General features: G+C 41.2%; 1 protein-coding gene across 1 annotated transcript in view; it reads left to right on the top strand.

Annotated features, from left to right (window-relative positions):
* Window positions 1-573: 573 nt before the first annotated feature.
* Window positions 574-14,106, top strand: part of cacna1eb (calcium channel, voltage-dependent, R type, alpha 1E subunit b) — a gene marked incomplete at both ends in the record, with an annotated part of 52,855 nt that continues 39,322 nt past the window's right edge. Inside the window, 4 exons of the mRNA XM_080033785.1 lie at window positions 574-1,001; window positions 6,321-6,593; window positions 10,167-10,272; window positions 11,647-11,786. Coding sequence (XP_079889911.1) covers window positions 574-1,001; window positions 6,321-6,593; window positions 10,167-10,272; window positions 11,647-11,786 — 947 coding nt within the window. The remainder of the gene's footprint in view (window positions 1,002-6,320; window positions 6,594-10,166; window positions 10,273-11,646; window positions 11,787-14,106) is intronic.

Consider the following 14,106-nt stretch of genomic DNA (forward strand, 5'->3'; position numbering starts at 1 on the left):
TTTTCAATTTGAGATATAGCCATTTCAAGCTCCCTGCCGCCATTTCGGCCGCCATCTTGGAAATGAGGGCTTTCTGGGGGGTAGATTTTGGTAGACTTTTAGTATGTTATTCAGCACACCAAATACTACTGGAATCCATTGAAAAACCTTTTGTATCAATTTTTTTGGGGTTAAGCCCTTTTTTTTCCTAGATTGACTCACCTATACTGAGATATTTCATTCAAGACCTTAAATGTTAACCTCCTGTTGGAGCTAAAGGAAAAGTAATGTGATTTACAAAGTCATTAGAATGCAATTTCTAGGAGCCATTGAAGTCCGTGCCAAATGCTTCTCCAATCCTTCCAATAGTTGTTGAGTAATATTTCAGTCTAGATGAAAGTGACTGACCAGCTGACCAATATTGCAGTTAGGTCCCTAAAGCTATAGTTGCTAAAAAAAACAGACAATCAAGGAGGGGAGTGGCAATATGTATTTCCACTTTTCATTCATAATTTGTCTCCTTCTCAACCCTTTTTTTCTTCTCTTTGTAGCATTACGGTGAAACCTGTCAACTATACCGTCCTCTGTGCAGAGATGCTCACCAGTTCCAACCAGTCCCTCTCCCGGTCCCTCACACCCAACCTGCACTCTCCATCCGGCCATCGTGGTCCACTTAAGGAGATGCACGTCCAGTCCTCCTTGTCCCTGCCTGAGCCTGAGGGCTGGAGGACGCAGGCCAGCCCCTCTGTCCGCCACCAAGGCCTGGCACAAGGGTCCCGCTCTTGCTCCCTGCAAGTCCCTCACGCCCTGCCCGAGTACCTGGAGCTGCCCCCGCGAGCAGCCAGCTTTGACGTGCCATGCGGTCAGGAAGACGGAGGCTCCTCAGACCAGGGTTCGGGATCTTTGAGCCCCCACGGCATGCTGAGGCGGCGTGGAGGACTGGTGGAGCAGAAGGACATTCACATGGCACACCAGGCTCACAAAATCCAAAGCACGCCGCAGGCCCGCAGGAAGGAGTGGGAGTAAGTATGAAAGAGATTTCAGAGGGCTACGGATGTTTTTCTTCTCTTCAACTGAATGTGTAAAAGATGATGAATCTCCACGGAGGAGGAGGTGTATCAAAGGGCTTGTGTCAGTGGTATATGCAGTATAACTAACCTGTTTAACCTCATTGGTGGTGGATCCGTCAGTACAAACACGTACTGGGATGCCATATAACTTTAATTAAAATGTCTTCTTTCACAAGGTTCGGGGCTTTATGAAGATATTGATAGACTTTTTTTTTGCTGAATTCAATGGAAATGTGAAGAAAATGAGGCAGAATTAAAGTAGTGATAATGTCATACTATAAAAAAACGTTTCAGTCAATAAACCTTTTTAATGGCAGACAGCCTGACTTGTCGGCTGTAATTAATAAGATGAATGATGACTCTATTCCATCTTGCCTTTTGTTAATGTTATTAATTACACCTGGTGTTTCAAACCGTCTGTTATGAAAATGATCTTTGGAAGAGGGACATACGGTACCTTCAACAATGTAAGAAGCAAATGGTACATGACATTACTGCTGAGCTTAAAGCTGCACTAATTAATATTTTTTAAATGAACAATGGATCAATTAACTATGTGTTAGATGTAGGCGGTTACAAGCAACGCTGAAGCCGCAGAGAATTATCACCCAACTCTGTAGTTGTCGAATTTTAGCATCTTTCGCTCATTGTCTTGGTTTTACAGACCCACTGTGATATCACTGTTTTGACTCCTTCCTACTCATAGCTTTCATCAACTTAATTTACAGTCGCAGCTGTTTCTCAATCAAAACAAGTTTAGATAGTAGCTTTATGCTACCTGCCCTCAATCTAACAGACATAAAGAATTAGCATCTTACTGTTGAACATAGCATTCAAGCACTTAGCAGCTAAAGAGACAAACCTTTCGCTCTGGAGTCAATTGAGGCAAAATCCGAGCCAAAATGTTTAGGTTCTTGAAGCGCCCAGGAAAAAACAAATGGAAACAATTATTACATGAAAGCAACTGAGATAGTACCCAACATGAAATGGATAAAATCTGAATAATAAGGCTAATTTTGGATGAAAATGTCTTGCCTTTATTTCAAAATGTTCACATTATTCTACTGCCATCGGCTGTTGAATAGTGGAATACTGTGAAACTATTGGTTAGACCATGTATTATATCACAGATGCAGGCTGCACGTGATAGTACAAACACAGGAACCCGGTCTGGAAAATATTGTTCTATAGTGCTGCTGCTCGTGGTCAAACACTCTACAAAATACACAGGGGTTCAAGGGTTCAAACACTTAATATTGTTTCATTTATTGTTTTGTTGCTTAGCTACAAAGTCCTTATTGGAAAGGGTGCTCCAGTCCATAATGCATATGCCTTGGTTTCCAGCATTGTTATAGTTCGAGCAATGAATCACCAAATCAGTTTCCACTGCTTTCATCAGTTGATTTGATGTTGTTTTAAAAATGTTTTAATTATTAATGCCTGCGTAACATTGGCTATATGTAATCAGAAACTGGATATAGCGTTATTAATGGCGTAGTTGAGGGTGCTCGCTTGTGTACTTTTGAACTCTGCAGCCACGTCACTTTGATAATCTGCTTCCCAACACTCAGATGTGGAGTGGTGCTTCATCAGTGTGACCCCCAACAAGTCCCCCTCCCCCTCCTTTTTCTCCACGCATCCTCCTTCCTCTATCCTCTTGATTTCCCTTTATTCATACCGTACCACCACCACCCACTCAACATCCAATTTACTGGTGGTGTGCTGTCATCCCCTCTATGGCTTTCCGTCTTATACTCTCTTGCACGGACACAAACACAGGACTTAAGCCAGTTTTTCCTCTCTATGTTCTTATTTTTATTTTCAACGTGTGCATGTCGACTGTATCAGGAACTGTTGCTCAAAAAAGTATAAAAAAAAGATCAGACGAGTGACTAAAAAAAGAACAGCTGTACAATGAGTTTGAAGCACTATACTACTGTGCATGTATTGTGCTTATTTGTCCATTAGGGGATGCTAGGGAATCAAAGTAGAAGAGCAGCAGGGAAAAAGCATATGATGTGGTGGTTTGAGTACAGCATGAAGAGTTCAGATAGTGTTGCCTTTTTATGCTCAATCATTCAACTAAAACATGAATGATATTTTGTTAAACTTCGGGATTAAATCTGAGAACAGATGAAACTCAAAAAGCCACGTTGAATTTTTTGAGAGTATCAAGTTAGAAAACAGCAACTTTTTCCAGGTCTGAACTTGCGACATTTCCGAGCCTTTGTCTTATTCTGAAGGGATTGTAAGATTGCCCAGGGAAGTCACAGCCACAATGTAAATGTATCTAATGTTAAAGTGGCACATTGTTACACCAAAGGGACAAACGATATAAGCGGGCAGTTATTGGTCAAACTGACATAACTCATTATTACTAGAGGATGTCTGTTGCTAGGAAACAGACAGAAAAAAATAAAATGTTAAAACCACTTCAGTCAATGTTGGATGAAAGCCTGTCTGCAATTATATAAATGCTCTTCAGGGCTCCGGCACAAAGTATGCCCATTAACGTTTCAACTTACATGTCACCTCCAGCCTCACTTCATCTTTCTTCCCCCATACAGTATTTCTCAAGATATTTTTTTTGACTATGAAACACAGAAATGCCTTGCAAACGCATCTGTTTTTCAAAAAATACTTCTTCTTGTCCCATAGTAAGGCGTTGGCCGCCAATGTTAATCCTAAATAAGCATCTTCTAAATTAATCTCAAAGACAAGGCCAGAAATATGAGCTTTTGTCCCTGATTTATACTGCTAACAGTTGACACAGCTATTTTTAGAAGCTTTTGAGTAGGCTGTGAGCAAGAGCAGAACAAAAGCCAAACACTCCTAAAGTGGACTACAGTACAGTAATCCATTCAGAATCAATGCATACATGAGTCATCTTCCTGAAGATGTCTGATAACCTTGACGGAGGTGTGTGTGTGTGTGTGTGTGTGTGTGTGTGTGTGTGTGTGTGTGTGTGTGTGTGTGTGTGTGTGTGTGTGTGTGTGTGTGTGTGTGTGTGTGTGTTGGGAGAAACAGATTATTAGAAAGATGTGGCTCTATTGTGCAACGTGGCTTTTGTTGGCAGAAATGAAAAGAACCGGAGCAGGAATTCAAGGGAGCTATGTCGCTATGGAAACAACAGCAAAGGGAGCACTAGAGACACATGAGATGGAGCGAGATATGTTCTGTTTACAGAAATGGAAAAATAATTTTGTTGGGCAACATACAAGTAGGCCTAGATGCTGTTTTTATTTTTTTTGGTAAAGGGTTCTTATGTTAAACATTCTTTTGTAGAAGTGGAGATGAATGTGGGATATGTGGAATATACTGTACATATACTGTAGGTGTGATGCATTGATGACTAGCCTACTGTACCACATGTGGTGCTTATTCTCGTCCTGCTATCTTTAAGAGCATTCCTCACTCAATTTTGTTGCTCTCCTGCTTTGTGCATTAGGAAGAAGCAGTACAGACTAATGGCTGAGAGTTTGGAGCTCAGTTAGAGCCCTATTCTTAGATCCTGTTAAAGTTGTTTTTACCCCCCTCTTCTCCTCTAGATATCCACTTGTTTACCAAGCTTACATTTGTCCATCTCTCTTGGCTTGCTCTCCCAAAATCCCCTCCCCTTCACTGAGTCCTAGCCTTCAATGTGGCACCTGTACTGTACTGTAAACAGTGAGGCAATACAAAGTAAACTGATGCTGCGGTGGCTAATTTCTTTTATTTTCTGCCTCAATTTCAAACAGTGGCAAAACCAGTCACGGCTGAATAATAGAAATAGTCTGTGGGGGCTGCTGAAGTGGTCATCTTCAGTGAAACAGTGGGGTGGGGTGGAGGAGAGCAGCAGATAGAGCGAGAGAGCCCGGATACCTAATGAGGTCTCACACACTTGTGGCAGCAGCGAGTGTGAAAAAGACCCTACTGCTTTCTTTTTTCTCTTCTCCCTCAAAAAAGGGAGCAGCCCTAAGATCTATTTCATGCTCTATTTTTACTCCAGACTTCTTTTTTTACTCCAATATTAGCACGATGGCCTGGTTTTGTAAATGTTTTAATAGTCTGACTCCATTAATGAAAAATATGACAATGATGTCTGATGTTGAAAGCATTTCAATATGGGGAAGGGGGAGGGGGGAGTCAAGCTCCTGTTCTATAAATCACCTATATGTTATTTTCTTCTCTGTGAGCTTGGCCTGTCCATACACGTTGCCTCTGCTGGTGCCTTGTTGTCTCACCTTCTTGTATGAGTGTTGAGTGTATTTTCACACCCGTTTCTCTTGCCACTGCACCCACTGACATCTTTATATAATTGTTTTTTGAACATCATACCCACACACCCTACTGTAGCCTATATATATATATTTAGGCTTCTTTCTTCTCTGTTTTATATGCATTGTTTTTTCTCTTCATCAGCAAACTCTAATTGCTATGGTAACACAATATCCGTCCCACCTCTCCACCAGCTTTCATTCAGATGAATTTTTTAAATCGCCATCATGAAAATCTGTGGGAGGGGCGTAATGATTTACCCCAGCAGGTAATAAGATTCTAAGATCCTGTCTGATCGAAGCGGTTGAATCTAGTCTCTTGCTTACTTACATTTCGTCTGATTAGACAACAACCTCCCGTTTGTGTGTGTGTGTTTGTGTGTTTTTTTAAGAATCTAGTTTAGACGAGACGAACAGGCTTCCCCTTTCACACGAGATCTTCCTTTTTGTCAAGTTTTCCGGGTCGAGAAGATGCCTAAAGTTTGCCAAGACTTCCCTCGGATCTGTGCATCTCATGATGAGCGCAGGGTAGTGTTTGATTGCGCAGCGACCAGTTTGTCCCATCAAAACGAGCTTGGATGTCGATAGAAAACCGACTGGACTATATATTCCTACTCTGTGGATCTTTTGTTTTTGTTGTCGTTCCTTTTCCGAGTTTACAGACGCGCGCGCAAAAGTTGTTCAGAGCCGATTTGTGACTGCGCTGTTAAACAGATGGGATGACAGAGAATCTGCACCTGAATCGTAATTAACTAAATGGATGATTTTTTTAAGCAGGCTGAATGATCTTATAATTTTTTTTCTTTTTCTGATGGACATGGAGTGGTAGGAATCTGCAACTTTTTGGGGTTGTGATTTCTTGGCACTCAAAAAAGCTGTCAGTGGATTTGAAGGTGGATCCTTTTTGTTCCTTTTAGCTCCACTTTACTTTACTTTCCTTTACTGGACAGAAGTCGTCCTGGCGTAGGCTAAAACACTTTTTCTTAAGCCGGCGGTATCCTTATCTCTTTTGTAGAATGGCTCGCTTCGGAGACGAGTGCGCTCCCGACACGATGGACTCCGGAGATGGGGACGTGGAGGGCGGCGGCGGTGGAGAAGATCAGGACGCGGAGGCGGCTGCCGTTCTATCGGCTTCCGTGAAACAAGCCAAGGCGCAGCGGGCCAAGACCATGGCATTTTACAACCCCGTCCCCCACCGGCAGAACTGCCTCACCATCAACAGGTCGCTCTTCATATTCGCAGAGAACAACATCATCAGGAAATACGCAAAGCGAATCATTGAATGGCCATATCCTTCCATAAAATAACATGTTATTATGCTTAAAATTGTGTTTGCTTTTCTAACCGTTTTGTTATATGCGTGTAGTGCAGTTCAGCACCTTGGAGAGCTACACACAACATGTGAAAAGCTGCAGCATAGAAATAATGTACTAACACCCCTCCACACATGTACATTACAACATATCTAAGTGCTAAAAGGTTCAAACAAGGGTGCCGTTTCTAAATGAATGCATGTCTTCTCATTATTTCCATGGTCACTCTCACCCATAGAGAGCATCTTTGCATCCTCTGTGTTTGCTAATTTGAATAACCTACTATTCCATGATTTCAAACTATTAGTTAAATCACCAGATTGAAAATTAGCTGCTTACTTAATTCCTATGCTGCAAGCTGAATTGAACCTTCTGCTTTGTAACATGGCCCGATTGTACTCATATCCACGTGCTCCAGCAGTGGCAGAAGGCATGAAAGTTAGCATGTGGTGATCATTAAAAGCAGCTCTGCCTGCTGTGGGGGTGGCATGTAGGCACATCTCTGCTGCCTTAGTGCTCATTGGAATATGAACCTGGCTGTGAGTAGGTGTCGGTTCAAATACACCACCAGGCAGCAGTTTCTTTGCTTCTGCTTGCAACAGTTTAGTTTCTCCTGAACTTCTGCCAATTTAATGAAAGATGATGAGATATTTACTCACGTCATAGTCATATAAATGTGAACTGAGTTCAGGTGTGAACTATCATGTTACATGTTAAAGGTAGAGTCAGTGATTCTGGTCAATGTTTGTTGTCAAAATCACTTTTTGTCAAAATAAGTGTATATCTGTGCACGATCCGCTATGTACGTAGGCCTAATGTGTGTGCACTAAAAAAGAATCAAGTGTTAATACACAGCTTAGGCTCTTTAAAAAGGCATGTTGCTAGCTAGTGGCCCCCTTAGTTTGCATACACTCTGTTTACATAACAGTTTACAGAGCATAGGCTCTGTAGTAACGCCAGATTTTTTCCAGCACACACACAGTATGGACATGTGGCGGAACGTGAGGAGAAATTAATTTATTTTGACAAATAGTGATTTTGATATCAAGCATTTACCAGAATCGGTGATACCACCTTTGAACACAAGAATCCATTTGTCCCTTTTACCATTCCTGAAGTGATTTCCCTTAGAATCTGTGATAGCATAAATCAGTTCATTAACATATCATAGTAGTTGCCATATCTACCCACTGCTCCTCCTGTCTTACACCCCCTTCAGTGCAGCGTGCCAGTCTCCCACTGTTACCTAACCGCAGGCTCTGTGTGGTGTGTGGGAGCGGGGCTAGTGGTCAAGACTAGCTGGTCACTGGCAGCACAGCACTGTGACTGTCAGTAGCACCGAGGCATGTGGGAGAGAGCTGGCCAGTAGTACCGCAGTGGATCGTGGGCTGAAAAAAACAGACTTGTATGAATTCAAAGGCAATGGTATTTATTTCATTGTATGTTCCTGAACAAATGCATTCTTGTGTTACATGACATTTCTCACAAGCTTGGTAGTTGCTGAGGCTTTCGTTGCCCAATGTACAGTAGGCCACAGTTTCTGCACCAGTGTTAAAGGACCAGTGTTCCTGTAAGTTATACTAACACATTGTGAGTACAAGAGCTGCAACGATTAGTCGATTATCTCAGAAGTAATTAGCAAGTATTTTGAAAGTGTTTTAATCCCTTAGTAATTCTTAAAGAAGAACAAAGTAAAGATTCTGTTGTTTCTTTGTTTCATTGTAAACTGAACGCCTTTGGGTTCTGGACTGTTGGAGACTGATTGAGTATATTAGTGATATTTCATAGTTCAGACGATTTATCGGGGAAGTAATTGGCGGATAAATTATGGAAATAATCTTCAATCGTAGCCCTTCTTGGATTCAGTTGAGTTTACATCATATTAAACCAATGGATGTGATACACTTATATCCATTGACGTTTAATTCAAAAGGGAAAAACATTAACAAACGATCATTACTCAATGAGAAGAAAAGGCCAAGTATAGCCCGATTGAACCCACCTGGTCACTCTATTCCATGTTTTAGAGTGAGTCCATTGATTTTCTGAAAAAGTGTTAACATATCTAAAGGAAACAACAGCATTGGAAAACAAATGGTTAACTGTTATTGATTTGTCCTAAATGGTCTGAAACATGCATAATCTCTGGTATGCACGGTAGCATATATAGTGACAGAGTGGGCGATTTATTAAGTATTTTCCACTTAAGCTATTTCTGATTGCTTTCAGTGGCAACAATGTGGACTTGTCAATGTGAGTCACTGCGGGCCCTAGAGGCCCCCCATCGCAGCACTCCTCTGTGAGTCAGTCTAAAGGCAGAAACATGAATAACAAGAGGCAGCTTCCACATGGGAACTCCGAGCGACTGCGAGTCCCCAGCACATACAAGCAACGGAGCACATGTAATCAGACACACTGTATGGACATACTGTGCCCATGCATGTACACACATGTATAGATGTTTCAGCTTTCGAGGAAGTAAATATCACTGTTGACAAATTAAACTAAACTAATAAAATGTCATTTAAAGTGTAGGTTAACCCCTACAGAGAATTAATCAGACACTGGTTCTCGTGAATTTGGAGTTAACAAAGAAAATCACAATTTCCCAAAAGCCTGAATGTATGTCATGAGTTTTTCAATTTCATCTGATTTACACATCAAAACTCAAAAGATATGCAGTTTATTATGTAACAAGGAGAAGCAGCAACAGGAAAGCTGAATCTACAGTAATGGTGGGCATTTTTCAGCTTTCAACTCTGATATCTGTTATTTGTATCTTTTATACCCTAGCCTATTGTTGAATGTTTCAATCTGGTTGCTGAAGCCGCACTAGTCAAAAATCAAATCAAAATTGAAAGGGTTCAAGTTAAAACCTTTGCAAATTTTCTCTCAAAGCAAAGCGACATTGAAAATGTGAGTTTGTCACATGTTGGCATAGATGCACTGAAGAGTCCACTGCAGTATCAGCTGCAGTGGAGTTATGAGAGCAGTTTGCTGTAGTTTCTGCCCTTATAACCAGTCAGGTCAAGGTGACTTCACAGTGTGCGCTCCCTTTCTCTCTCTCTCTCCCTCCCTCACTAACCGTCTCTTCGGGGCGGCAGTGGCAAAGTGGGTAGGGAGTCTGCCTCTGGAGTGCAGGGTCGGAGGTTCGATTCCCCGCCTACCCACATGTCGAAGTGTCCCTGGGCAAGACACTGAACCCCAAATTGCTCCCGATGGTTCAGACAGCGCCTTGCTTGGCAGCTACTGCCATCGGTGTTTGAGTGTATGTATAAAAAATGTGTATTGTGAAGTGCCTTGTGACCCTGGTCTGTGAAGGGCGCTATATAAATAAAGCTTACTAACTTACTTACTTACTTTATCTTCATGAAAAGCACTTTTAAAAGCAGGTTGCCATGGATACTGCAATTTCGCTGATTGCTGACAGATTGCTTCCAATACCAGAGAATATGAACCATGCAATAATTCATCTGTAATTGAATCATCCTCATCCAACCATTAATGCCTTGCGATAAAAGTACTTTCCTTAATTTTTTGGCCTTTACACCATTTGAGTACATGATCCTGGCCACCATCACTGCCAACTGTGTGGTCCTGGCTTTGGAGCAGCACCTCCCTGGAGAAGATAAGACCCCCATGGCAAAGAGACTGGTGAGGACCCAACATTGTGTCTTCACATCCTCGACACATAGACAGGGATTATTGTGGTATACGAAGGAAAAAAACATAATGACTGAGAGTTTAGGAGGAAACCAAGTTTGTTTTGTGCCGAAACTTTCAAAAAGAAAAAAAGACCTGTTTTTAAAATAAGATCTCATAAAATGTTACAAAGTTTTTCAGATGCATGAGAGTTTATGATTCAGCGGCTGAAAACAACTAAGTACATTTACCACAGTGCTTTACTGAAGTATAATTTTGAGGTATTTAAAATGTATAATATTTTGTACAGTACTTAATCTAAAACGCGTGATCAGGTCCATTTGATTCGAATTTCACCACCTTAGTATCTCCACCTTGACAACGTTCAACACTGAGACCGCTTTAAAAAATCTCTAATATTTTCATTTGAACATTTAAAAACACAGGGTCATGACATGTAAGATGAATAAAACATATTTAAGATCGAGTTCCCTGACCTGACCTTAAAACCCTTTAAACTTTTTTGCCAAACATTCTGTGAACTTAGAAGCTCTTTGGATCGCCCGGGTAACATCGATCATCAGGTTTTCCAAATAGTTGCAGCCCATGCCAGCTCAAGTTCATGCTGTCATTAAAGCAAAATAGGGACACACGAAATACTTCCATCTTCTGAAATTCATGTACATTTTTCAATTATGTACTGGTAACTATTCACTCAAATATTCAGCTGATATTAGCATTTTAATTGAATGTTGTATTACATTTTGAATATAATGCTTAACAAAAGTATGTTGCCTTCTGGTCTCAGACTTTTGAACCCAACTGCATATATACAAGAACTACCGCCTGATGGTTATATGCATCCGCAAGGCATTCAATGGTCAGACAGTGAGAGTATGTGGTGGGTCAATAAGAGCAAAACAAAAACAGAATTTCAATAGAGATAGTCACTGTGATCTCACAATTGCTAAAGTTTGCAGTGACCTGTGGCCATCAAAATGTCATCAGTTCACCCTGGAGTGCCGTCCAACTGTAGGTTTGTGCTCAGTTTGACAAAAATCCCTCAATGCATTCTTGAAATATTCTGTTCAGAAGATTTGCAGTCACAGTAAATTTGACTTTTAACCTCCAAAATGTAATCAGTTTATTCTTGAGTTGAGGTTGATATTTGTGCAGACTTGGCCTGGACGGACAGAGGGGTGGACAACCCGAAAAAAGAATGCCTCCATAATAGGATCTGAGTTCCTCTCACATCACTATGGACCAATACTATAAATGTCCATATTGCCATTGTAAACCTTATATATTAGATGCAGTTCATCACTTTAGTACATTTTAGTTCATTATTGTATCACCTGTTTTCTTTCTATGTTATTATGTCCACAGGAAAAGACAGAGCCATATTTTATTGGGATCTTCTGCTTCGAGTTTGGGATCAAGCTGGTGGCGCTGGGCTTTGTATTCCACAAAGGCTCCTACTTGAGGAATGGCTGGAACGTCATGGACTTCATAGTTGTGATCAGTGGGTGAGTCATATCAATTGGTCTCCCTGACAACATATACTGCATATATACAGTATACATATTGTAGTAAAATGTGCATTTGTTGGGGACTATTTTAATTTTCATCTACATTTGCTCCCCCGGTGAGTGTTTCTAGCAGCAGGAGGGCGTATTTGGCATTAACTCAAATCGAACTACGGAGACGATGTTAATTTTAATGAAGGAACATGTAACCCAGTGCAACACCGTGACTCATTAATGTGGTTTTGAGCTCTTCAGCTCAAGGAAAAATAAGCTATTTTGAGCTGCAATACAGACAATACTGCTAATATAATAATACGGTTAATCAATTCATTGTTGATTTTTGTAGAAATGTCAAAGATATTATTTTGAGCCTTTTCCAAACTATCTTACACTGCCCACATTAGAATTATAAGATTGAAGTTGAAGGTCAGCTAAATTATTTAAATGCTAAATGTTACTGTGTGGATTTGCACGTTTATGCGTGCATGTGTGTGTGTGGATACATGCCTCCGACTGCTCTCCATTAATTCTTTGGATTTTGTTTGGACCTGGTGATGAATGACAAACTTCACTGATTGTATGAGAGTGAAAAAACCCAAGCAAAAGCAACTGATTTAGCAATTAATTGAACAGAGTTTATTTCTACCTTTCTTGGGGCTGTGGTTACTGAACGAAAAGATTATTTTCCAGACACTGATTTGTCGAGTTAAATCAGTGCATTCAGGCATGTGACGCTGCTAGTGTCAACCTTTATTGATATTGTATGTTCTTGCCTTTTCCAAGCTCCTGCACGCTTTACCTCAGGTCTGACACCTGACACATGGGTAGCAATGGTTGTCCTAATGGGTACTTCCACTTTGTTTGTGATTTCTATCAATAAGCATATACATTTACATGCCATGTACAGTAGGTCCGCATTCGGATGAACACAACACATAAACGCAGTGAAATGTGTTTTTCCATGGCACAGTCGGGCGCTGCAGTCAGCAATAGGTGGGTGGATAAGTGGATTGGCAGTTACGTCTAAAACCTGCTTTGGTTCGCCCCCAGGAACTCCGTGAATTAAATGTGAATGCAGCGCCGGAGACGTTATGATGTTATGCAAAAGCATAGAAAAGAATGGATGGATGGTGGAAGGAGAAAAAAGGGATAAGAAAATAGAAGGGACTGAAAGGGGGAGGAAGGAGGATGGAGGGAAAGACACAATAAAACAATACATAATCAGGGACTTTATTTGTTCCCTCTATGAGTGGGGTTTAGTGATTTGATTGCACAGGAGTTAAGCATTGTTACCACTTGTATGCTGATGTATGGCTAAGTGTACAGTATTCAGCATTCAGGAAAGATTGCTGCTGGCGTGTTGACATCTCATTTCAACCTGACACCCACATCTTTCTTTTTCAAAGTATCTCCCATTTCTCTATCCGTCCGTCTATCTAGCATGCTGTCTCTCTCTCTCTGCCTCTTACATAAAAGGCACATCAGTCCCATGTTTATAGAACAGTTAGTGCCCGCCTAAACTCTGTACAGCTGTGTTGAAATATTTCCACTGAATTCACACAGGTAGAGTAGATAGATAGATAGATAGACACTTTATTGATCCCTTGGGAGTGTTCCTTCAGGGAAATTCAAAAATCCAGCAGCAGCTGTAGTACATACAACAAGACACAAGCAAGTCACTAAAATGCATCAATATACATGGTAAAAAAGTAAAATACAGATTTATATTTATAAATACATTTTAAAAAGAAGCAGCAGCAGCAGATGTTAGCAACAGTTATTAATTTATATCTCTGTTTGACCTTAGTGTGTAGTAATAAATAAATAAATAAATAGATTATGCAAGCTGTTGCGGTTATGTTCCATCAGCCACCCCCCTCCTCCCTCCATGTGTGGAGTTGTGGAGTATGATGGCACGATGGACAAAGGAGTTTTTTAGTCTGTTGGTTCTGCATCTGGGGAGGAGCAGCCTGTCACTGAAGGAGCTTCTCTGGTTGCTGATGACAGTGTGCAGAGGGTGGCTGGTGTCCTCCAGGATGGCCAGAAGTTTCCTAGCGGTTCTCTTCTCTGCCACTGTCACCAGACCATCCAGCTTCATGCCGACCACAGAGCCGGCCCGCCTGATGAGCTTGTCCAGCCTGGAGGAGTCCCTCTTGGTTGCGCTGCCTCCCCAACACACCACAGCGTAAAAGAGGATGCTGGCGACCACCGACTGATAAAACATAAGCAGAAGTTTGCTGCAGATGTTGAAAGATCGCAGCCTCCTTAAAAAGTATAATCTGCTTTGGCCTTTTTTGTACAGATGGCTGGTATTTATTGC

This window comes from Ammodytes marinus (assembly GCF_949987685.1).
Source record: "Ammodytes marinus genome assembly, chromosome: 9".
Classification (NCBI taxonomy): Eukaryota; Metazoa; Chordata; class Actinopteri; order Uranoscopiformes; family Ammodytidae; genus Ammodytes; species Ammodytes marinus.